Source organism: Channa argus, chromosome 14 (genome assembly GCF_033026475.1).
Source record: "Channa argus isolate prfri chromosome 14, Channa argus male v1.0, whole genome shotgun sequence".
In the NCBI taxonomy this organism is placed as follows: domain Eukaryota; kingdom Metazoa; phylum Chordata; class Actinopteri; order Anabantiformes; family Channidae; genus Channa; species Channa argus.
This window is the reverse complement of record NC_090210.1, coordinates 3,870,242-3,896,603: the sequence shown is the minus strand read 5'-3', so window position 1 is coordinate 3,896,603 and position 26,362 is coordinate 3,870,242. Positions and strand designations below refer to the sequence as shown.

The following is a 26,362-nucleotide window of genomic DNA, read 5'->3' as shown; positions in this document are numbered from 1 at the left end:
CACCACTTTCTTTCACTCCTCTCCCCACAATTTCCCTCACCCTCTCAACTCTTTCAACATTAGTTTTACTGCATCATGCTTTTCACAAATTACACTGAGCAGCGAGAGTGCCATAGCCTTTGAAGACAAGTGTGATCAGAACAGAGGCAGGGGGTGTAAAAAAAAAAAAAAAAAAAAACCTGGCCTCGGGGCATTTGGGTTTTTGCACTCGTGTTTAGCAGCGTATTGAGCAGAGGAGGGAGGCTGACAAGTGCAGTGTTCGGGGACAGCTTTGATGTCTGATGGGGTGCGGCTTCTGCCTCTGCACAGTCCTTCACGAGGAGACTGTCACATTGACACAACAGAAATGTACAGTTCGTAGCTGTGGATAGTAAAGAAGCGTGCTGCGGGTTCACTGCTGTCCACGTTAACATCTCTTATTCCCCTTCTGTCTTGCTGACATGCAAAGAGATGAAATTGAGACAAAAAAAAGAAGACACAACATGAACTCAGACTGCAGCTGCTTCTGAAATCTGGTTTATTAGGAACAATATCATCCCCACTAGCTTATTGTGGATATAGCAGTAAACAACAGAAACACAATTCACTTTTTTTTTAAGTGCTACAGGTTTGTGATTATAGACGTAAAACGGTACAGCAACCATGGTGCCTACATTCATATATGCACAGAGAATATAAAAATTACAGTATATTGCTGTTAAACTGCTCCTATTCCTGCTCATGAATCACCCTCCGCTTCTTGGTTTGCAGTTCTAACTGAGACGAGGTTTAGGTCTGGCAGGTCAACATTTTAACAGATTAGCACTGAGTTATCATTGGAGCACAACGATGACAAAAGTTAAGCTGATATAGTACAGTAACACTAGACAAACCCTCCACAGAGAGATCACACAACCTCACTGGACAGACTCTCAGTGAAAGTGAAGCGACACTTATTCTCATTAAGCTACTTTTAGGTTTAAATTAAAGATTAATACAAGTTAACTTTGGTTTCCAGCTCTCTAGAACTATACTGTAAATTTGTGGCAGTTTAAGCTGTAAGTACAAGTTAAATCAACAGTATAGCAGCCATAAGCCAATATTAATACGACACAGAAATTCACTTTTTAGACTTTTTTTTCTTGTTATAATAGCAGCCAGAAAAAAAAAAATGTAGTTACAGTGTGTACAGATTCCATAGCATAAGAGTGAAACAACTGATTTTTTCATTAGAAATCTGATCTGGTACCTCTAAATAAATAGAAAATGCAGCTTCTTTGTTGTCATTTCTTGTCTTCTACCCTACTCTGTTATAAATATGGATACTCAAAAGGGAAAAATGTATTGTGTGAAAGCAGTCTTCCATCCATGCGACAAAGAAGCTGAAGATTTATGACAGAAAAATAAAATCACTGTTCCATAACCACCTTGCTAAGTACTGTATACAACAAAATATTTCAGAGCTTTTGGGAGCCTTTTCAGAATTTCTATCAGACTGTAACACAAGACGAGCATCCATAAAAACAGACTGAAAGGAACAAATCAATGACTGAATGAATGCATTTGCAGACTGGAGAGAAGGGACATCTCAGGTTCCAGCACATGGGACACACTGGCCTTAGTGCTAAAGTGAAACCCTGCTGTCGTGCTATTCCACTCAGTGGTGTGTGGCTGAGCAAGGCTCTCTCGCTCCGCATCAACAACCGTCTTTGTCACAGCGGACTCTAGCATTACAGAGTGGCTGCAGGGAACCTCGGCAGCTGTGTGTGGGGGTGTGGGGGTGGGACACGTGTTGAGAGGGCCAACTCTGAAACCTGGGCGAGCGTTTACAAGAATGATTGAAGAGCAAGAAAACTGCTGCAGAGGTAGAGAACTGAAAATGTCCTGGCAGCTTTTAGACTCACTTGTTGCTAATGGTGAGAGCTCTTTGCGTGACGAATATCCTTTTGAAATGTTATCCGCTCGCGTTGCAGGGCCCTACTCGCTATTCAAGATGGGAAATGTAAATGTTTTTGTTTTGTCTACCTCTCTCCTTTGTGCTGTGCTCCACATTTCTCCCAGTATGTCCATCATCATACAACATTTTTCTGCAATGAAACGTTTCCCCTGCGTGTTTTCCAGTTCTTCAATAAACCCTCTTCATCTGCAGTGGAACTAAGCTACATAGGGTGTTGCAAAAATAAAACGTAAAAAAACTTTACGTTTCCAAAACTTTCAGAAGATGATCTCAGTCCTCCACAGGTCCATCCTCTGTTGAAGGCTAGGACAGTATAATGGAGCACTGTGTTCAGAGTTCACTGGAGCTGTGTGAGGAGGGGGAACCAGTAAGACACACACTGTGCCAGTCGTAACAAGTGCTTTGCATTATACATTCTGAGCAGCTTTTCTTGGCAAGAAGTCCTTTGAAGGGCGGCTGCAACATGGGGCTAACTGGAGCCCACAGTTCAAGCAGAGGTGGGGCGTGGTCCTCATCTTCGTCACTACATCCCCATCATTAAGGCATCCAAACAGAGGTCCCGCGTGAGCGCCGACACATGCAAACGTCTACACTAACACTCAACGTTCATGCTATAACTAGTACAGAAGCAGGCAAGAAAACAAGATAGACGCATGCCACTGATCCCTCAGTTCTCATCACTCGCACTCCGCTTAGCGTGATTACATCTAAGCTGCCTCTTTTTCAAAACATCCTCTCACTCTGTATGGGCTGTGCATCGGGTTCTCTCAGTTGTTTTTGATTTGTGTCTGTTTTGACATGAAGGGCCAAGGACGAGGGAGGTTTCTGAGAGAAGGCTTTGAAGAGATTGGGAAGAGTCTGAAGGTTGTCTCTGAGGGGTCAGGGAGTCTTGAAAAGGAAAAAGAGAGAAGGATGTTTGGGAAATAAAGAAGAGCTGGTTAAAGTAGGACTCGCTCATTTCTGTGTAAGGTACGCGCCGATAGTGAGGCTGGCTGCCCCAAGTGCAGCCAGACCGAAGACTGTCTTGATGGAGGGCCAGGAGCAGCTGAAGACCGACTCCCTCTGTCTGTCATACAACTCCACAAAGGCATCCTGGGAAACCGAGAGAGACAAACAATTCATTAATATTCAGTTAGTTTACCTACTAGAAAACACCATCATGAATAACACAGAACTGCCATTCACTCATGTAGCCAATGTTTTCTAAATGTCTTTTTTTTTTTTTTTTTTAGAAATGCTCATTAATTTCCTAAAACAGTCCAGCCAATGTTGTTTAAACTGGAGTAAATACATCATCTCCCGAGGGGCTATTTTCGTCTGCACACTGATACATATACATGTGTGTATGATGGACCAAAACTGCACTGCACTCTTTGATCTGAGTGAAGAAACCTGACAGAAAGTGTAACTTCACTGGGAGTTTTGATTTCATTTATCCAGGAAATGTGTCTGACCAATTGGTGCTCCAACCTTAATATGAAAGAGGCAAACAGAATTTAATTTGTGGTGTTCGCACGCACAAAATTGATGCTTCAATTATTCCACTCTTTTCAGAATCTTTAACTTTTGGTAATTCACACAACTCACAGTGAGCAGTTTTTTTTTTATTGGTTTCTGCAATATAGAGTATTTCCATTTAGACATGAAGTCAGCTCTGTGTGTTATTCAGCTTAGAAACATTGTGTTTTGATCTGAGCATCTCCATTTATTGAGGTGGCAGCAGAAATTTCACAACTCTCTCCATGACTCTATGTAAATACAGTTCTTCCATAATAGAAGTGAACGGATGCTTGAAGATGAAAATCCCTTCAGTGTTATTACGTGCTGCCAGCAGATCCAATACTGCTCATCGGCTCACACACCCTGCTATGCACAACCTCCGAGAACCATCATGCACAAGGAAATCAAGACACGCACAACGCAAATCGCCAAAATCGGCCGATGCACAGCTGTACATCAACAGATCGGTGTGTTTATGAGCGTGTGCAGGAGGAGCGCTGAGGCGCTCAAGTATAAATATATTAATGTTAAGTCAGAGGGGGCTCTGCTTTCTGGTGCTAACAGGAGTTTTAAAGGAAATCTGGTAAAAATTGAGAATTTGTGAATGTGCCTGCAGAGTGAATTCCAGGACGGCTGTGTGTCTTAGACAGGATACAGACATCTGCTCATAACCAATGACAGCGGGAACAGCTGGACGGGACAGTCATTGTGCTGAGCTCCCTGCTCCCAGTCCCACACCCACACACACACACCAGAATTTTTGGGGCTTTACCAGAGGATGTATCTCCCATTTCCTATTGTATTTCAGTCCTTTAGCTGTGAAGCTAACCACATTAGCAGCGTTCTACATTTCCACTCCTTTGTTGCCTCTGTTTTTAGTTGTAACTTGACCTGTCTGTGAACAATGGTGAATTGTTAAGTTTAATTCACTACAACATTACTATGTCAGTTCCCATGGGAGTCTATTAGCCATCTATTTTAATCGGTCTCGATTTTACTCAATTTACCTACAGTAATTATGTTTTGTGTAACTCTAACACACGTTTTATCCGACCTTGATCTAGTAGCAGCAAAACTGGGTCATGGTGCTCTAATTCCGAAGTGTCACATTTTAATACACGGTTTCCTTTTATCAAACAAAAGCCCACACAGGAACAACAACAAAAAAAAGTAGACATCAGTGATATAGGGAGACAAAAGTATTTCCTGTTTCCCTCTCCTCCCTTCCCGTCCTGAGGCTCTGAGCAGTCCATGACACAGAGGGAGAAGAATCAGCAGTTTCTTTCCAGTTTCCACCCTCTGGTGTCCAAACACCAGCTCCCAAATTAGCTGGGAATATCTTTAATCACACGGCGTTTCCTTTGTTCAACCGAGTGCTTTGAATTTTTCGAGTCTGAAAGAGTTGTGTTTAAGGCCACGCTAATGTCAGTGAGGGAACGCGCCCTTTCACACAACGCTGACAAGATCATGCGAGGCAGGTTTTACCATCTTAGCTTAGCATCAGCGGGGTGAAATTTATAAAGCAGCACTTTCCACAAAGTAGAGCTGCTATGATGAGGATGATGATGATGATGATGATAGGAAGACGGTTTCAGTTTGCAGGTGTTCATACACGAAAAGTCAGGAGGTCAGCAAAGTGATTAAAATGTATGAATCTGAGTGCTTAATCATCCATCTAATATTTGACTCCAAAGTGGTGCCAGAGGAAAGGTCGGGAGATCACCGGAGTCTGAAGGACGACTCGTTTCTACTAAATGTCATCCTTTTACTCAGTTTGTCTGTCTGGATGAAATGAGTGGATTGATCCCTAGAGCAATGAAACTTCCAAGGCTAAAAACTGAAAGCAAAATGTTCCATTTTGGAGAACTTTGACAAGGCCCTGACATTCACTGATGATAGTCCCCTGCCCTCCCGTCCCTCTGCATTGTTAATTAAAAACCAGCTTGTTCAGATCTAAAGCTGATGGGAATGTGTTGGCTGTGCAAAAACACTGCCTTCATCTTTTCTTTTCTTTTTTTTTCCACCTACTCCTGAAAAAAATAACAGTTTGCTGAGGCAACAACACAAACCAGCCACTGGGTCCGACAGCAAGTGCATGTGACTGACTGTTATCAAGGCTGAACAAAATGGCAAGCTCATGATGTGTGTCCTCGTTTTGTCCCAGACAGTCGGCATAGATTATCATCTATTTAAGTCTGAAACAAAAGCTGGCCAATTACGGTAAGAGGTTCATACGAACGATGATGGATGCCTGAAAGAATCCCGCAAGGACATGGATGGTAATAACTCCAGACTGACTCACGGCGGAGCTTGGAAGCGAGAAACAGAAGAGGGAGGGGAGGGGTGTCAGGTGCAAATCATGAGACTGAGGCATGCTCCACTTCAGCTCCTGGAACTTTTTCACCCACACGTTAGCAAGCAGCACTGCAGCAACCACGTGAGGAGTGTGAAAAACAAACTTTGACACTTTCTATTTTGTCCTTCCCGTCTCTGTTCTCCGTTATTCCTTTTGCATTCAACTGTCGTTAGGAAAATCTGAGGCTTTGGAGAAAATAAGCTAATAATAAGCAGCTGGCAAAGGAGGATGTAGAAGGTCGGCTTGGACAGGAAAGGACAAAACATCTGCATTCATCACATGGACAAAAGGGTATAATCCTCAAAAACTCATCTTTACCCTGCAGCAGACCATCTGCCATCAGCAGCAGGTGTGCGTCTGGGAAATAAAGTCCAGGCTGCAGCTCTCTACAGTATTCATTTTTTGGATCAATGGCTTTTAGAAAGGTCACAGCCACCCTACAGAAGCCGTGAATCCAACGGGAAAATGCTTAGCCAGGTTTACACATTCCCTTCCTTTTAGTTTTACTGCACACAATGAGCCCCTGGGAGAGGAGCAATGGAGTAAAGGAGTCAGACTAAGCAGTGAGGACTTGAGAGGATCCTATACTCAGCCATGGGGTGGCAACTTGCTGCCTGAGTGTCATGGTTACTAGGTTACTGGAAGCTTTGCACATGATTTGCTTTTCCCACCAGTGGGAGGATGCCCTTCCTGGACCTCTGATTTTTGTTTTCTCCCATGATTCAGTCCTCTGGATTTTGTGTCATTGACACAAAGAATGTTTTTCGCCGTTTTCTTCCTCAGATTGGGTTTATATTATCTTAAGGGCAACAGGAAATACCAAACATTGACCAGTTCCTTCTGGTATCCCCCATGCTACTGGGGAATGATCTCTGAGCTTGTGTGGAAGATAATGAATCAGCTTGTGTGCTTGGCTAACTCTGTGAAAAACGCCAAGCAGGGCTTTGCCAAAACAGAAAAATGATTAGGCAGTCATCTCTGCGTTGGGACATTTCTGTGGGTAATTGCGGGCAGCCTGGGACCGGGAGAAAAGGGATGTGGGTAAAGGTTCAACTTGTCATTAAAGTGCCTGTTGTGGCTTCGCTGCTGTATTCCCATCCAAACCAAAGCCTTTCCTTACGCTCTGTTTATGTCCTAAGCATTCACATGGTTACGTACGAGGGTGATCCTTCTTTGATTTTCTAATGAGCTTCACTGCAGCTAGTTAAAGTTGAACAAAACTCCCATTTTGGGGCTAAGGGGGAGTAATGAGTGGTTTAACAACTGCAATAAAGGCATCATTTTTTCTGCCATTGATCTGTTTTGATTAAAAGTTACAGTGTACAGTTACAGTACATACTCTGCCATTTGTGTATCCACATTTTTTAGTTAACATAGATGCATTAATATATATATATATATATATATATATATATATATATATATATATAACACAAACCCTCTCCAGACACAATAGTTGGCAGGACAGCAACCTCTTGTCTGGCAGCAAGGTCAGGTTCGATCAAGTCTCTGGTGTGTCATCCATCGACTGGCCCAACAAAAATGAGATGACGGAGGAGTTTGTTGCAATACTCATTACCCAGTGAATCCCCCTGTGTCAGCACTGCCAAACAGCTCAGAGCTGAGGACACTGAGCCCTTCACTACGCTGTGACAATACTGCAATACTTGGAAACAACAGCCACTGAGCCAAGTGATGACAACCAGGGTTGGGAAAGCAGCAAAAATCTGGAAGATATGCACAGTTAGAATTCAGTTTTAGTGGATAAGAATATTGAAAAATGGTTCTGTAAATGTCTGGATTTAAAACATATACTTCTAGGCTAATAATCAATTAGTAGATCATCAGACAAATTATGGTAAAAGTTACAGATGTTCATTCTGGTATGAGATTCGTCTTTATTATTTCTCTCTGTTATATACAGAGCTATTATTATCCATAAGTGATTTTAAGAATGTCAAAGAATGAATAGAATGCAGTGAGGGGAAAATGTCAGTGTTTTTCTTGAGAGGCCTTAATGAATAGCTGTCATTCTCCTTTATTGTTCATTTATGTATTTTGTACGTGTTGAATTTGTATGGCTGCTATCTTGGCCAGTTCTACCTCGCAGGAGAGATTCCCTATCCCAATGGGAGTTCACGGTCAAATAAAGGTAAAAAAGAATGATAATAAATCATTATTAGACTTTAGCTTAGCTTAGCATAAGACTGGACATGGGAAACAGCCAGTTTTGGCTCAAAGGTTTTAGCAGCACATCTAAAGCTCATGAACAAACATGTTATATCTTCCTAGAGACACCAGGGTGATGGTCCAGCCAAATAGCCTGGCACGTAAGCCTACGTTGAGAAACATTCCCCAAGTTTGCTTCAAACCTTTTTCAAAAGTAGGGGTTTCATGTTTGTCTGTCTTTTTAAATTGTACATTTTTACATTTTGGACTGTGAGTCAAAGAAATCACACAGTTTTCTAATGATACGATCAAATGATTAATTACCTAACAAGGACAATAATCAGCTGAATTTCTGGCAGTTAAATTAAGTGTTAAATGAACCTCACTGTAAAAATCGAGTCTTTAATTTAGAAAACCTAAATAGCTATATGGGGGGCATTACACCAGCTCTTTATATCAATATTATCTCCACTTCATAAGAGAGGAGATAAAAAAGCACATGACATCAGCTTGTTTTGGTAAAAACAAATATTTTGAGAATTTAGAACAAAAGTGATGAACATCAAACACATTCCACCTCTGTCCTCCAAAAAAGCTCAGATCAAATCACCCAAGGAATTAAGTCTCTAAAGTGGCCAGACAATGTGATAACTATAAAGATTTATCAGTCCATCTGATTAAAGAGAAAGCAGCCATGATGTAAAACAAAGAAAATGAGGAAGCCTTTTTAATTTGGCTCCACTTGAGTTTTAGTCTCAGATTTCGTACCAGTGTACTTTCCAAAGTCATATTGGATTCCAATGTAAAGGGAGAAATCATTTTGACGCTGGGTGCAAACCTTAAAGGCTCATAAATATTCAAATGTGCGTCAGCAGCAGCAGCAGCAGCATTTGTGTGTTTACAAAACAGTACGATCTCCCGTGGGAGTCAGCCTGCTCCGCTGGAACATGAAATGCGATAGTAAATCACCCACACTCCTCGTGACATTCTGCGTTTCTTTATTGTCCCCATTATTCAATGTCTAAACTGCCAGATAAATGAGGACGGCAACTTTACACATGGGACTTTGGTTTCTTTGGAGAAGAATAACGGTTCAGTAAACTTGTTTGTGGATGCAGGAGGAAGAGGAGGAGGAAGAGGAGGAGGAGGACTCAAGTTAAAGTGTCCAATTTGTGCCGAAGCATCCAGTTTTTCGGTGGTTTCTGGGGAAGCACAGATTTGGAACGGAATCCACTTTTCTGATGTATGCACCTAACCTTGACTGAGTATGATCCTTGTCGGCCATTTATTCTTGTTGAGCCCCTTGATTTTTATTGAACAGCTTTGATCCAACATGAAATGAGGGAGAATGAGGGGGGTGACCTTGCAGGGTCAGAGGATTGAGAGCGAGAGGATGGATGCAGGCTATGTTTGCCGTCCTGTCACCATTTCTCCTCCTGCCCTCCCTAGTTTATCTGCACCTCTCCACACCTTTGTGAGGCTCAGGGTGAATCATTTACAATCGTTCGCATCTACTTACAGAGCAAAGAGATATCAAGGTGTGAAAAAGAAGGCGGTGAACCAGAAGAGGTGATCTCCATGGTGTAGTTTGCAAACACGCAACTTAAAACAGGCAACACGAACGTTAGAAAGGAAGTGGAGTTCCAGCAATCTCATTTAGCCTGGAAAAACAGTTTAAAAAGGTACAAAAAAATCTCTCTGTGATGCCAGAACAACATATTATTCATCATTAATAGAAGAACAACAAGAACAACCCCCGGTTTCTGTTCAGTACTGTAGCCAGACTGACTAAGAGCCAGAGTTCTGTTGAGCCTAGTTTTCCCTTAACTCTGAGCAGCAATGACATCATGTAAAAGTGGTAAAAGTCACCAACGATCTTCTCATGGCATCAGATAATGGACTCGTCTCTATACTTGTTCTGTTAGATCTTAGTGCTGCATTCGACACCATTGATCACAACATTTTATTACAGAGACTTGAACATGAAATTGGGATTAAGGAACCTGCACTAGGTTGGTTTAAATCTTATCTACCTGATAGACTTCAATTTGTTCATGTTAATGATGAATCCTCCATGCACACAAAGGTTAGCTGTGGAGTTCCACAAGCCTCTGTGTAAGGACCAATACTTTTTACTTTATATATGTCTCCTTTAGGCAGCATTATTTGAAAACACTCCATAAATTTCCATTGCTATGCTGATGATATCCAACTATATCTATCCATGGAACCAGATGAAAAAAAATATTAAATCAACCTACAAGACAAAGGCCTGGATGTCCCACAATTTCCTACTTCTAAACTCAGACGAAACTGAAATCAAAGTATTTGGGCCCAAAAATCTCAGAAATATGATGTCCAACCATATCATTACTCTAGATGGCATAAGTCTGGCCTTCAGTACTACTGCAAGGAACCTTGGAGTTATTTTTGATCAGGATTTGTCCTTTACCTCACATATAAAACAAATCTCTAGAACAGCCTTCTTCCACCTACGAAACATTGCAAAAATAAGGAGCATACTGTATCAAAGTGATGCTGAAAACTGGTCCATGCATTTGTTACTTCTAGGTTGGACTACTGTAATTCCCTACTTTCAGGATGCCCCAGTAACTCCCTAAAGAGCCTGCAATTAATCCAAAATGCTGCAGCACGAGTTCTGACTGGAGCCAGCAGAGATCATATTTCACCTTCACTAGCTTCTCTCCATTGGCTTCCCATAAAATCTAGAATAGAATTTAAAACCCTGCTTCTTACATATAAAGCTCGGAACATTCAGGCTCCATCATATATAGAAGACCTCATAGCACCATATCATCCCAGTAGACCACTTCGATCTCAGAATGCAGGCCTAGTTGTGGTTCCCAGAATTTCCAAAGGTAGAATGGGAGGCAGAGCCTTTAGTCTTTATTACATCTCTTTACTGTATTCTGTAAAGTGCCTTGGGATGACTTTGTTGTTAATTGGCGCTATATAAAGTTGAATTGAATTGAATCAAAGTAAAGGGAGAGACACAGTGAGACAATCCTTTTTCTCACGCAATAAATCAGATAACCTTTGGAGCCTAGACAATGTTTCTTTCATTCCTGAAAAACAATTCACTACCATGATTTTGCCCTTGAAACCCATTTCAACCTTAACAATTGATCTAAAATCCTTTTCAATCGCCAAAACTTGACACAATGGCTTCCTCAAATAGATACAATGAGGTTAAAATGAGACGTCGGGCTTTTCTGAGAATGTAGGACAGAGCCCATCCGGCCTTCAGCAGAGGAGGAAGTGACAGAGTTGAACCGGACAGAAGTGGACCAACTGCTGTGCTGCTATAAATATCGAGAGGGTTCATCTCAGCTCCTGGTTCAGGGGCTGCCTAATCTAATAAAACAACTCTCATCTCCACCGCTCAGGCCCTTTTAAAAAGGCCACCGATGACGTGCAGGAGCAGAGCCGAGGAGAGAATGAAAACGGGGCACTGAGTCATCATCCACCCGTCGCAGGGCTGCTGTGTTTGGAGCTCATTAAACCTGGCTTGAGTGGCTTTCCAGTAAAGACAGGATGTCTGCCACTTGAGCATCTAATAACTCTGCGTTGTCTGCTCCAGTAACGTGTTTGTGGCTTCAAAAAAAAAAAACAAAAAAAAAAAAATAAAACATGCAAGTCCTGTGAAAGTCGACAAGTTGTGGTGTTTTCTTTGGAGATAATCTCCATCATGGTTTCAGGAATTCAAATTGGACGGCCGTGTAAAAATCCACTTGTGGTGACTCCAACATGTAGGAACACTCCCAAAAAAGGCAAGATTGTGCTTCACATTAGCTCCACGTTTCAGGTTAATGATTAGACATCGGGGAGAGCTTTCACATTTCAAACAGCCCTATCGGCTTTAAATCAGCTTTGTGTGAAGTTTTGGCTTAACAACAAGGCATGAGAGCCCCGGTAGCTGAGCTGTTCTGCCTGATTGCTTCAGATCGTAACCTCTGATACAGACTTAACAGTATTACACAATCCCGATTTTCCAAAAAGCGCTTTTCAGTGTTCACTTGGCTACGTCTTTATAAAAGACCTCAACAGCTCAGTTAGAGTTAGGTCACTTCCTGTTCCAGATACTACAAGAATGACATCACTGTCTACTTTAAGACTATAGCTTCGCTGTGGTAGAGCCAAGTATGGTTAAATCACAGACTGTTGTGGTAACTAGGGAAAGACCAGGAGCAAGCCAAACATGTAGTCATACTAATACCATGGAGAAAGGGGAGGGGGAGCAGCAGGGGAGAGCTGCACTTGGTTAGACACTGTAACTAAGAGATTTGTATTTGTTTAGAACTATTAAGTGACTCCTAAATCTTAGCCTCAAGTATCAGAAAAAAGCAAAGTGTAACCAAACGGAAAGTTTTATGTTCACAAAAAGTGGCAATGTTGTGATTTTTTTCCTTTGATGCAATCCCAGGTTACCCCTGTAATTTAGGAAGCGTTGCCAAACACGTCGAGTGCAATATCATCTAACAGAGCATTAAACATGTCAGTGGAGAAGAAAGTATTAGAACATCAAAGCCAGACACCGAGCGCCTCTCATAGTCTCGTCTTTCAAATGGGAGACATCTTGTAAAGTCGGGGCTAAATGAAAGCTTGTCAGCTTTGGCAACAAGATATTGGAGCGGTTTAAGTGATTGGAATCCACGGGGCCAGGTTTCAGGTTAAACCGTGTTCTCTGTGTACCCATGTAAATGAGCGAGGCCACAATCTGGGAGAGGGCACGCTGCGAACAGAGCACATGGAGCATCTCAGATGTCCGACAATGTCAGAGACAACAGTCACGTGTTTGAGGTGCAGATGCCTGCGCCACCTTTGAAGTGGAGAGAAGCGAAACTTTCCAAGAAACAAAGTCAAAACGAAGACGTCTCCTGCAAGAGACAGAAAGTAATTAAGTACATCCTGAGGCACTACTCAACTACTACAGCACATCTATCTGATTGAATTTCTTTTTATATTAAACCACTGGCTCTAAACAGTTTGACATTCAGCACCAAACAAATCATTTCCACTTTCAAAATCTCAGATGGTCTAAAGATGACACATTGTCCAACAGAATAAATGTCCAAAAACCAAAACCAAAAATTGCGTAGCTGAACACATTCCCCACTCCCATCACCAGGGGTGGACGACCAGAGGGGTGGAGGCTTTGGGCGGGCACTGGTCAGCCCCAAACCCCGATTGGCCATCCCAGTTGCCCCTACTGCCAAAGTGACAAGGTGGTAGGTACCTGATGGAGAACTCTAAGCACAGAGACCTGAACAAATCTGAAGCTGAAATAAATCACCATCATCATAAGCAGATATCATTTTAGTATTTTGTACATGTAAGGTGGTTTCATATAATTTCTCCCAATAAAGTTTTTAGTTTCACACAGACAGTTTATCCCAGCTGAGGAATTCTACCTCTCCCCAACTCCTTATGAATGTTTAGAGTTGGAAATAGTAGATACGTTATAAATATGACATTTCTGATACTGAACACACACTATTAGCCTATTAATGTCTTTATTATTTCTAAAAAAAGGTTTTAAATTTGAGTTCTTGGGGCAGCCCCCTCAAATTGGGAACCACTGGACTAAATTGTATAAAATAAAACAAATCGAGCTCCACCTCAACAAACCACAACACTAAATCATTTTTCAGTAGAAACTATCAAATAGTGTATAATATCAGTCGCAGGGACATTTTTCCACATTTACTTTTTATACTGAGCAATTGCCTTTTGCTGACAATGCTGATTATTCCCACTGAAGTTTTAAATGTAATACATTTTACTCATTATTACTTCTACAGTGTACTGGCCCAGTTACTTTTAAATACATCTTTTACCTCGGTATGTTTTGATATTTACATCAGAGGAGTTTAAAGAGGAGATATTGTGAGGGAAGACAAAACAAAGAAAGAAATGAAAGCAGCTTTCCCGCATGCTGAGGAATGAAAGAGTGACACGCATGACAAAATGTCTCTGCCCTTCATGGAGCGTGAGATCATTTAGAGACTGGAGAGCGGGGGAAGCAACAAATGAGACTTACACCATTCAACTTCTGATTGAAACAGAAACTACATGTACCATTTTCCTCGGAATTCCAGTAAATCTCAGAGCAAGCTCACAACAATCTCTACTGAGAATCACCCCACTGTTTTCCCCCCCATCCCCTCCCTTTTCAGGCTGGGCAAGCTGGAGAAAAGCTCAACGACCTCTCTCTTGGGCAACCAGCTGATTTTCATCCAGGCTGGGGGAGAGGAATGAGAGGAATGCACTGATGTGTATAAACAAACAACTGCACTGTGTGCCTGAGAGCCATGATATGTGAAGGAATGAACCTTGAGAAGACCCAGTCGACTGCAAGCAACACAGCTAAACCGCACACTGGCATTATGCAATGAAACGACTCCAACTAAAACATTTTAAGGGACAGATGAGCGTGGGTGGACTTACCTTTATCCCTGGTCCTTTTGCTTTCTTTGGTCTGAGTTTAGTGTGACTTATAGAGACTTTGGAGAGAGAGAGCTGTGTTGAGCAGTGTGCTTTTGAAAGATGGAATTGTTTGAACTATCCATAGCAGGTTAGCTCACCCGAAGCTGTGTGACCTTCTCTGTCTGTAAGCACAGAGCAAAGGGAAACAAGCACAGCTTACCTGATGAATGATAATAAGTCCGTGTAAATTGTGACACCGAAGCTCTGGTGTGGAAATGTGCGGAAAGCTCATAAGGCATGTTGGCATTATAATAGAGGAGGGTTTTCTGCCATTTTCTCTCTGGAATAATCCATGGAAAATGTTAAAAGTGATATTCGGTTGTTGGTTGGTGTATGGTGAACAGCCGCTGACGCTGGTATGTGCTGACAGAAGGTGGAGCTATAGTGAGTCAAACAGACACTTAAAATCATATGGGGGAAAAATGTATATATATATGAAGGTGGAGGTGTGGTAAATGTTCTTTTTTATTTTTATTTTGTGCTATGTAAGGCGCATGTGGATGCTTCACAAGTACATTGCTCGGCTTTCCAGTCAGCAGATGGATCAGCTGAGAATCAGATGATTATGGAGTCAGATGACTTTAACGGGCAACCTTATCCATGTTTGCTCTCCAAAGGTCTATGGAGTCCGCTAATCAACTCATGCTCTACCTAACACCCTAGATTCCAATTAAATCAAAAGCACTACTCTACTTGCTCTTTTGATTTGGTCTTTCAGCACCGGTGGCCTCGTCATACTTAGTCACTCATCCATAGGTTTTCTGGCATTTCCTACATTGTCAGTCTCAACCTGGCTGCAGCACACGTGTCTTTAAGTGGGGGCTGGACCGTCTCTTTATTGCTTTAGACGCCTCCTCTCCTTGCATGCCCTTCCATCTCTCCTCCTCCTCTACACCCCTGTTAGCTTCACCTTCTGATCAAAGGCACCATGTGAAGTCCAAGCATTTCATCTGGGGATATTTTATAACCCCGTCCCCCTTGGAGTGCAGAAATGTGGATTAATTCAAAGCTGGAAAACTTAAAGGTCATGGGGGCTGAGTGCCTGTGCTGATAGACTAGGTGGTATCAGAAAATGAGTTTTCAAATCTAGCTGATATTTTTGGCAAAATCAAGTCTTTTTTCCACTAATATAATGACATTTTGTTGATTAAAAAGGAAAGATGATGAACACTTTAGGCTCTTTCTTCTTCATTTGTTAAACATCTTTTTTCCCCACCAAGTGGAAAATGTGAAAGATAAAGTAAACTCTTTATAGGTCTATTTGCAAAGTTGGTTAAACTTATACTTGTGAGCATGGACTTCGTCCAGACGTGCTACAGAGTTAACACTACTCTATAAAGCAAAATGGCTGAATCCAGGCATCATAAAAAATTAACTCCGACAAAAGTCACCAGGTGATGAATCTGTAGAACATATACAATCATAAATCCTCACTGTGTTGTCAGAAATACCCAAAAAATGCAAAACAAAACACCTGAGAAGAAAAGGCATCACTGTCAGTTCTCACCGCTCCCTTTGAAGTATCTGTCTTTATATGAAATTGTAATGGCAGCCGAACAACCAATTAAAGGCAGCTCCTTCAAACTAGACGCAGTGTAACTGGTGTAATATAATGCTGTGGCAATACTGCGTATGCCCCTGTTGGTGGGATATTCCTGTTAGAAGTGGGATGCAGTGGCAGTCCTCTGAAAGCAGCAGGGGTTATCTGTGACAAAATGTCTGTTCACTGCAGCATGCTGACAGAATGTGGTTGCGTAGGTTTAGAAGGATATGAAGACTTCAGGATGGTGAGGTGTTTCACGAACAATGGTTGCTGCCCTAAAACACTAGATAGCAGCAGCAGCAGCAGCAGCAACATCTGCATTGCAAAGCTTTTATCTTTCAGACATCAGTTGCGTTTCTCTTTTTCCACACAGCAGAACTAATCAGTTGCCATCAAAGGTGACTAACAACAGGGCGATGCTACCGTATGTGAGCTTTGGCAGGGGTGAGAGCTCCCGGGTTCAGCCCACACACCTACACACACACACACACAAAATCAGCATAAAAGTGCTAAACCATTTGCCAAAGTCTTTCTGCAGAGACACTTTTTTCATCTGCATATTCAATCTCCCATTTACAGCCACAGTGTTAATTGAATCTTTGCTCAGAGATCCCAACACAAACGGTCGGAAACACACAATCAATGCGACATAGAGTGATATCAGAGCAATGGCTGACCTCACTTAGTGTTGACTGAAACAGATCAAATTTCCTTAGGGCTTTCTGTCCTCTGCCAAAAAAAAAAAAAAAAAAAATATCACATTGGGGAGGGAGTGCAGAGAAATATTTACCCCAGACCTCCACGGATGAGGCGGAGAAATCTATTTACCATTATCTGGTTGTTGTCATTTTTGGGAGGGCATGTACTCAGCATTTCAGAGAAGTGCCAATAATGGCATAGTATTTGTTAATGGCCAGCGCTGTGGCTAGTTGCACTGGGAAATCCCAGCAGAGATGGTAGTGGTGAGTGTGTGTGTGTGTGTGTGTGTGTGTGTGTGTGTTGAGGCTGAATGGCATGGCTAACAGGAAGCTAGGCACCCCGGGGCCATCTGCTCCCTGCCATGGCTCACATGTCACCCTGTGACAACACAGGATTATTGATTCACACTACCACATCCGTTTCTGTGTGTACACGCCGATGTGCCACATTATATGTGTGTATGTATAAGCGTGAGTGTGTACACAGCCATTTTGTGGACAGCAAATAATTGATTTGTACCAGTACATCCGCTTCTGTGTTTGCCTGTCTGTGCATGTATAAACTTTTATAAACCTTAAAAGTTCAGCTCAGTTGACCCGAATCACTAAACCAAATTTCCCCACATTCTCATTTGGAATCTATCGATGCAAAAGATTTCATTTTTATTTTAACAAAGGTTTTAAAGCTGCACTAATCCACATTTTTATATATTACTAACTCCATCACATATTACGAGAGCAGAGAATTATTAGCTGGTTGTGCATCTTCCCTTTGCTGTGAGTATTTTCTTTGGTCTGATGAACTTAAACAACAAAAGGCAACTCAAGCTGTCACTAGCACGATACTTGAAATCATCCAAGCTGCTCTTCTGCCCAGCCTTTTCTTAATCAGTTATAATCAAATTACAATAAGTAAGAATGCAGCAACAGATCAGCCACAATATCAGGGACATCTGTACAATCTAACCCAACCCAGTCCAGCGGCTCTGCAATAAATTCTACATTTACAAGGTTATTTCTCCTCAAATTTTACAATGAAACTGTCAGAAAGGTGATAATTAGTTGTCTTTATTATCGAGGTCACATCGTGTAGTTGAGTCTTACTGAAGTGCATTATATTGGTGTGGTGAATCTAATCTTTTGGCCATTGTATTTAAAATTAATGAGGGGGGGCAAATCATTAGGACCACCTCCTTGTAAATGTAGAATTTCTTGCTGAGCTGCTGTGTTGGATTAGATCATCCAGGTGTACCTAACGTACTAATAATTATGGATTTGTTTTTGCGAACCATAAAGTAATTTGGGATACTCCCAGCTGCATTTTAAACAGCAGTGGCCACTGGTGCTCTACAAATTAATTGAGAATATCACATCTCTTTCGAACCCTTCTGGGGCTTTGACCCAAAAATATCTACGCTAGCTAAATAATGGAAGGAACCATTTAACCTTGCCCTATATTGATATGCTGTGGGACTCGTAAGGGTGTGCCCACTGGCAAAGTCAACTAGCATCTCTCAGCGGGCTCCTCATTATCCAGCTCCCCCGATGACAAAGAAGGTGGAAAAAATCTTTTATCTGCCATCTAAAATGGTGTATTAGGACATTTTTTCCATACAAATTGGTGGTGGACTTGTGATGTGAGTGTGATGATGGCACAGAAGCAAACAGGGCAGGGATTTATGTGTAACATGACAATTAAAGGACCACACGGGAGCAGGGATGGTTACACTTCTATATTTAGAGGCCTCTCACATGTCCCTGCATTTTTCAGGGATGTGGAACGTTACCTGACACTGAACGCCAGGTCTCAGGGTATTAGTGTGTCGTTTGCGAAGGGATTGTGCACATGTAAATTACTATGTCTATAGCGGTGGGGTAAAAGAAAGATGGAGAGAGAGAATAAGGAAAACGAAGGGAAAAAGTACAGTTAAGCTCTTAAATGGAGCTCAGACAGCCTTCGGGGTTCCACTTGAGGAACATCCATTTAGTATCAGCGTTCGTCTGCCCCATATATTATTCATCAGTGTGTGTTCTGACTGGGATGGTAGTGCTTTTTAACAGCTCAGGCACATGTCCCTTATGAAGCTGGAAAACAGCAGGTCGTAGTGATTACTGATTTGAATAACATAATTAAAAGGAAACACAATCATATGGCTGTATTAAAATAAAAAAAACACCAATCTGTAGGCTCACATGACCCCACAGGCCTAAATTTTAGTAGACAAAATAAACAAAACACACACACACACACACACACACGTCAGCACACCAAAGGCCTACAGTGTTTCCTGAGTGAACCATGCTCAGCTGACATGATTGTCCAACAAAAGAACTAAATTGCCCACACCCTTCATTGGCCACTCAGGAAAGAAACACCCAGGTCGTCTCCATTATTTATTTACAGTTGCTGTTCCCCAGCAGACATTCCTCTGGCTCTCCTGAGGAGGCCCAGAAATAAGCACACAGAACGGGGTGGAGGGACTCTAGAGAGAACTTAGGTCGTGGAAACAGGCAGAGCACTAGCGAAGCAACAGAATTATGTTCCAGAAACACTGACGAAACACCATTTCTGTGCTCATTGTGCTGTTGGAGTGTTTTCCGCACACAGCAAAGGTTTCTGCTATGTTCATGAAGCACTCGACATGCGTGGAATAGCAAACTTGACATAGATACTGAAGAAAGATCAAAGTCAACTTCTGACCTTCTCTCCAGTCAACACAAAAATCCTTTTTTGGTAAAGTTTGGAGGTGCAGCGCGTTACTCTGTCTTTATGAAAGCATCTTTTGTATAATTAAGGCTGACAGCATGTCTACAGTTGACAGATCAACACGATTTATTTGCCGGAAAATAAAGGAATTGCAGCTCAACTTTTGAATATAGAGCTAAATTATTTATTGCACTGCATTCAGCTGCTATAAAAGCTTCTGCTTGTTATTGTTTGTTGTAATGAAGGGCTGTAGGATAGAGACGCTGTGAACAATGTACTTGTTTTCTGGCGAAAATTGAAACAAAGTGAATTCTTAAAAAAAGCAGCACGCATATACAGACATGCAGAGGGGTGAAGAAATTCTGTTTTCAATGTTAAGATTAATGCCTACTTATGTCGTCACAGGTACCTGCGGTAAAAGTCAAGTAATTTAATTAGGCAGTAATGTGTGTAGGCTTTGAATTAAGTAGCCTCTTGTTGTCACTCAAATGGGAACCATCTCAGCTATAAAGGGTTAAATTTACTTTCTTAAACATTGCCCACAGGATTGAATGCACGGAACAATGGTCTTTGTGCTCTGAGCATCTCAGAGACCCAGATAGCAGAGAGACTCGAGATCTCTCTGTCCCTGCTCCTGAAAGAATGTATTCATGTCAGACTGATACAGAACGTCACAGCCCTGAGCTGCCTAGGACTGTAGGAAATGTTGCAGAGATTACAGTTGCCGAGCTAATGGGTGTAAACACAGTGGCAGATGGCAAGCGACCGAGGCCTGCGCAGCAAAAGGGGTACAGTGCAGGGGGAAATCTTGGCTGCTTCGCGCCGCACTAAGTCCTTTTGCGGTGTAGAGTCTCCATTACAGAGCTGAGAGTCCACATCAAAAGATCCTGTTGAAATCTCCAAACTGAGTCCGAGTTACAGATGTTCCTGCCTGTTCAATAGTGAAACTGTGTTTTTATTCCTCCGTTTGGTTATGATCAATGGGAGGGGGAAACCCCTAAATATTATTTGCATGAGTAATCACATATTCCTTTGTGTTTCCTCTTACTCCTTTCCTTCTGAAAACAAGAAATCCGAGTTCAACCCACAACTACAAATTAACAGTTGTTAAGGGAAACAAGTGACTGTGATGACTCACAGAATGAAAAGAGAGGGTTTCTAGATGTGAATGGAAGCCTCAGTCATGAATTATAGGGCTCGAGGTTCCGTAGCAGTTCCTTTGCTGTCAGTTCCAAGCCAAACAAAACAGCATGAGCCCTTTCTGAGTAATCATGGTTAGTATCGGCTTGTGTTAAACAGACTGACTTTGCACCTCGGTGACACACATTGGATGTAAGTGAGGTCTCGCTCAGACTGTCTTGTAACGCCACGTGCCTCCTTTTGTGATTCAGTTTGTTTGGATTTTTTTTCCACCTCCCCCTCTGCCAACATGTCACCTATATGGAGATTAATGACTTCCTCGCTGTCCCAGATCCACTCAGTCCTAACAAGCGAGGAGTAGGCTGCAGCCAGATGCCTACAATGCTTGCATCTCCCTACCAGTAGATGAGCAGATTGTGCTTAGGGAATCCCCCACAGGATGGACCCAACCCAAGCCAACTCACATTGTCTTCTCTTTACACACACACACACACACACACACACACACACACACACACACACACACACACACACACACACACACACACACACACACACCTGTGACACACAGATAAATAGGCCACCTTGCCAGCAGCATTCTTCAGACACCTGATCCTGCTGTTTGAGACCTGAAAAGGTGTTTTTCAGGCGCTTTAACTCTTTCTTGTCATAAAAACAAGATTAAACAACCAGCTGTTAATGTCATCATGCTAACATGACAATGCTACACACTGGTGCTTTTCCACCTTATCTTTACCCAAATTACTTTATCATTTCAGTTTTTTTGAATGGTTATCACAATAACATTTGTTCATTGGCACAACAAAGCAACAGATAAGGCAGAAGGCCACTTGTTTCATTTGAATGTTTGCTCTGAAATTTGGGGCGACAGTGGCTCAGTTGGTAGAGTGGCCACCTACAAACCATAGGGTCAAAGGTGGTGTTACTAGATGAATTGAACTGAATTCTTCAGTAAATAGTCCCAAAAAATAGCCCCACAGCTAAAGTCATTGTCAACTAATCATTAAGATTCATCATCTGGGGACCACCAGTTACTCTTTAAATGTTCACTGCCATCTATGCGACAGCTGATGAGGAAGTTCAGTGGGCCAAGTGGTGAAGCGACTGACTGACAGACACTGCTCTCCTTAAAGTGGGTCCAAAAATAACACAGCAGACAATAGGTCCTTTTCTTGACACTGCATCTGAAGCCGTTGTGAAACCATGTCTCTCTGGAACACTTCCCTCCATGCCACCCACTCAGGCAGTCAAATCTCTGAGGTCAGCTTGGAATTTGTGAAGTCTAAGGCCGTATAACACTGTGTTCAATCACCTGGTATTTACAGCAAGTGCCTGTAAATAAACACAGGTGTGCCATGTGTGGGTGAGACTGCAGTCCCCTGACGAGAGCAATTTCTGTCATTACAAAGGTTAAATTTATACAGGCGGACAAAACAGACTGTGTGGGACGAGGAAAGGACAGTGTTTGGCTTGCTGGAGTGTGGGAAGTAATCAGTTCAGAGCAGGAGGTGTTTCTCCATCAGCTGGGTTTTAAATGCAGCATAGGCTTTGTTTTTTTCCAAAGGGCAGATAGTTTTGTTCAACTAAAAGTATATTTGACTCGCTGGTGATGGCTAGACTCAACAACGATTAGAGGGCACTCCTATTTTGGGATAAAATGGTTTAAAAACAACAGGAAACCGCCTGGCTGATAGAAAGCTGTTTCCACTCTACTCTGACATGTCAAAATGTCCGTAATGGGCTGATTAGCCCACGTTTGTTTTGAGAGTGGTGGAAAACAGAAGACTCACCTCTGGCACACAATAACACAATGAACAGTGTGAGTGACCATAAACACAGCCTGTCTAAATGCACATATAACCATGTTTATTCAGTGTCTTCATTGTTGGGAAGTTGTGTAAACTCCATCAAGAAATATGATCTTTTTTATGGTTTGTGCCCTCACAAAGCCAAAAGCTCCTCAGAGGTGAAGGAACTGAAACATGTGTGAAATCGACAGAATACTGTGTGACACTCACACTGTGCACACATGGTACATTTGCTTCCCTCACAATCCATTCAAAGCTTTCACACTAAAACCAATTGTCTGCAAACAGTGGCAGGCATTATCCTATTCACTGATGGCTTCTGAGGTGGCGCCCCTGCTTTTCTGAGTTTGTGTTTTGGCAAATGCACATTGCCTTATTAGAAAATGAGACATTGTGCTGCATTTTTTAAATGGCTGATTCGATTCTTCTTAAAATCAAAATGTGGAATTTCTAGAAAACCAAGACAACAGAATAAGGTAATTTTACCTGATGATCTTACACCATTCAAGGGAATTATCTGATCAACGAGAGCTTTGGATTCATAACTTGGGAGTCAGAACAAAATCAGCCTATAAAACACAAACACTGGAATGTAAAAGTGACAGAGCACAACACACAACGTGGAAAAACTACCTTATTGACACATGCTGCATGGCATGAAAACTTGCATTATATTTATATTATGGCCAAAAATTCAGTAAGAAGGAGAAGCTGCTTTTCACAACCATCTCTAAAGTAAGTTGTTAAACGTCAGGCAATGATACACACCTCCGGAAATCCCCCACCTGACTGACATTCAAATGAATATAACAATACTGGTCTCTGTCAGACACTGATGCGTCTACTATGAAGCTACCAAACCATCCAAAGTAAAAGTCCCCATCAGCAAAATGCTAACATTTGGCAATAATTTGGGCAAGTTTTTCAAAATGAAGACATTAGAAAGCCACCATTGAAACAAAAGTGAGACAAACAGTAGGACTCGGTCACCAGATCGCCATCCAATCAAGCACCTTTGGGATGTGGTGCAAGAGGAGGTTTACATCATGGATGTGCACAGCCAACGAATCTGCAGGTGGACCAGAAAGTCTAAGGAATGTTTCCGGATGAAGACAGTTAAAAAGGCAAAAGTGGGACCAACCTACCAAGGCTGTCAGTAATTATATGCTTGTAGATAATCCTAAACAATGCCTTGGTTTAAAAGGACTGTGCCTTTTCTCTCTCTCTCGAGTGGATGCAGTGCGGCAGAGATACAGTCATCTCCTCTCATCTGGAAAACACAGACTATGATGACCTACATTATTGTTCAGTGGGCACAGGCTCCAGAGACCCGGAGCAAGCCTCTCTGCAGCCCAGGCTACAGCAGCTTCAAGGCGCGAGTCTCAAACAGCAGACAAAAAGAGTTCCAACCTAGATGCACAGAGGGCTGCATGTTAACACAGTGGCTGCAAATTAGAAATCTGTGTTCCTGGAGGGCCCACCCTCTGTTGCCTGCCTTTGATATGTGGCACAACCTGCTACCTCCAGGGGCAAGGCAGACTCAAGGGGAATGTTAAACAGTCCTTCCCTTTGAGGTGAAATGTTCACTATGAATCATTGATGACCCCCCCACCCCCCAAAAATTGATAACTTCCAGCTAAGATAATCAAGCCGCACAAATGTTATGCTCTCATTAAGAGCACTTCTTGCTAATTAGAGACTAATTCCAGGCAGATTGGTTTAATGGCTGTGGTGATCGCAGAAGAGGAGGCCGCTGTGCTCTCTACTGGAAACAAGAGCTACTCCAGAGTTTGCGGCAGAATTATTGCTTGTGGGTGTTATATCTCCATGTATGTGTGTAGGGAGAAAATAACCAAGTGTAGATGCCTCTTCTCGTTAGCACCTGAAGCTTATGTGTCATTTAGGTGTGCAGAGAACCGCCCTGATAGCTGAACCCTGTCCAGCAATGCCCCGAGGCTTGAAAACATTAATTCAATAGTTTTCTGTTTGCTGACAAGTGTCTGACCTATTTCCCCCCCACCCCCCTTTGCTAGAATCCTACACCTATGCATCAAACCACAACAGCGCTGGAGCCCTTTGGCTTCAGATGCAAAGTAAATGGTGAAACAGCCATTCGGTTCTTCACGGGGACATTCATTAAATGCAGGTTTTGTGAGCGTTAATTTACATTAAGTTACAGGAAACTGCGCTCCACACTCCGTGACAGCTGTGTGGCTGCGATTGGCTCTTCAGTTGAGTAGGCGGGCTTTTCTGTTAGAACGTCGGGAGGTGTGACAGTGCACACTGGTCTGATTGGTCGAAAGTTTAACAGCCACCGCGGACCCCCAATCAGAGCAGTTCATCCATCTCGGACGTACCCGCTATGCGTACTGGGCGCATCTGGATATTGATAAATTTAATAATGAATAGCTACAGATGTGGTTTTAATGATGTGGTCACACACCAAGGTCACAGAATCCACGCTTTACTATCAACTAAAACTGTATTCATAGCTGCATCAATGTTTAAAATGCATTAAACAAGAGTAAAGGAGGACTTTTGGGCCCCCGTGGCATGGAAATGCAAAGCGCTCGGAATCAGACCTACCCATCCCCCGTTATCTTGTATCCAGCTGTTTAGAGGTCCATTTAAATACTCCGTCATCCACTCCGCGATGTTGTCCACCTGCGATGTCATCTCCTCTTTGGACGCGCACTCCACACACACAGTGCCGCCGAACTCGAAGAAAGCGATAATCCGGCCCCAGTTCACCCCATCCCGGAACAGTTCGTCTATCACCTCGGCGAATCTCCTCTGCGCAGTGGTGGAGGTGAGATACAGCTGCCGGGACATCTCCGTAAAGTCCGGCTGGTATAGTCTTTCAAGTTCATCTCCAGCTTCGCGCAGGACTCTGTGAATGGCGGCGTGCGGGTCGGACTGAGGGAGCCGTCTGCAGTGGTGCGGGATGCTCTCGCTGTCAGGCCCGGTGCTGGCTTCACGGCACCGGCGAACCAGGAGCGGTGGTGGGGGAACAATCGACCCGTTGTTAGCAGCATCTTCGTCTTGGCCATTCTGAATCCGCCACGCGTAGCCCCGTTTGGAGAGTCTGTGGAAAATATACTTTTCCACAATATTGCGATTACACTCGTTCGCCATTACGGCTTAATTTGGCACTTTGTATGCCTACAGACGGATGGTACCGTAAATAAAATGCATTCTGATCAAATGGGTGCGCTGTACACTGCCCTGCACAGGTTTGTCCAGAAGTCGGTTGTGTTCAAATATCAGCTTTGCGGCGACTTATTCCACATATAGAGCAGTCACTGGTTCGAGAGTTGAAGAGATTCTTTAATTAGAACTGCGCAGAAATCGCTCCAAAAGTCAAAAACAGAGAGTCCGCGCCAACAGCAGTTTTCATTTCCCGAATCCTTGGGACATATGCGACCTTCTTTTTGCATAGAAATCCAATATGCGGAAGAGGTTGGAGTAGTGTTGGTCTATTCCTGTGCACATTACCCCGACGTGGAAGTGTTGCAAATAAAAAGCATGAATGAGGGCCAAAGTTGTAAGCTACGCGCCTAAATGAGCTTTAAGCGCCGCCAACTATTTTAGCAGCGTTTACGCACAAGCAGGCGCGGGGCTGTGAGCCAGACAAGGTCGGACTGAGTCCTTGTGCGATTGCTCCTATATCCTCCTCATCGCTAGTGGGCCGCGCTCGGCTGGTGAGGTACTCCTGACGTCACCCAGCCACAGTAATTCCTTCCCTGAGCTCGGAGACTCCCAAGTGCACACGAAGAACTGCACTAAAAATCATTCAAAAGCGAATTACGCTCGTGAATACGCACATTAGTAATATCCAATCAGTCCACCCAGAAAATACAAACAAAGTCTTCGTTTATCTGCCAGACACCTGCAAGAAAACCTGAAGGGAATTCATAAGGGACACAGGAACACCACCTTAAGCTAAGGGGCGGCTTTTATGTGGTCCAGCCACCCCC

At 42.8% G+C, this 26,362-nt stretch overlaps 1 protein-coding gene across 1 annotated transcript; it reads right to left on the bottom strand.

Annotated features, from left to right (window-relative positions):
• Window positions 1-503: 503 nt before the first annotated feature.
• On the bottom strand, window positions 504-26,208 carry bcl2b (BCL2 apoptosis regulator b). Its single transcript, XM_067474866.1, has 2 exons — window positions 24,972-26,208; window positions 504-3,028 (listed from the first exon to the last, which is right to left on the bottom strand). Exons 1-2 carry the CDS (start codon window positions 25,518-25,520, stop codon window positions 2,891-2,893), a joined length of 687 nt encoding a protein of 228 aa, XP_067330967.1. The 5' UTR covers window positions 25,521-26,208; the 3' UTR covers window positions 504-2,890.
• Between the last annotated feature and the right edge of the window lie 154 nt (window positions 26,209-26,362).

Coding starts and splice junctions, on each gene's coding strand:
- bcl2b (XM_067474866.1), bottom strand. CDS start 25,520: ATGGCGAACGAGTGTAATCGCAATATTGTGGAAAAGTATATTTTCCAC. Junction 3,029..24,971: donor TACAAGATAACGGGGGATGG/GTAGGTCTGATT, acceptor TCGGTTTCCCAG/GATGCCTTTGTGGAGTTGTA.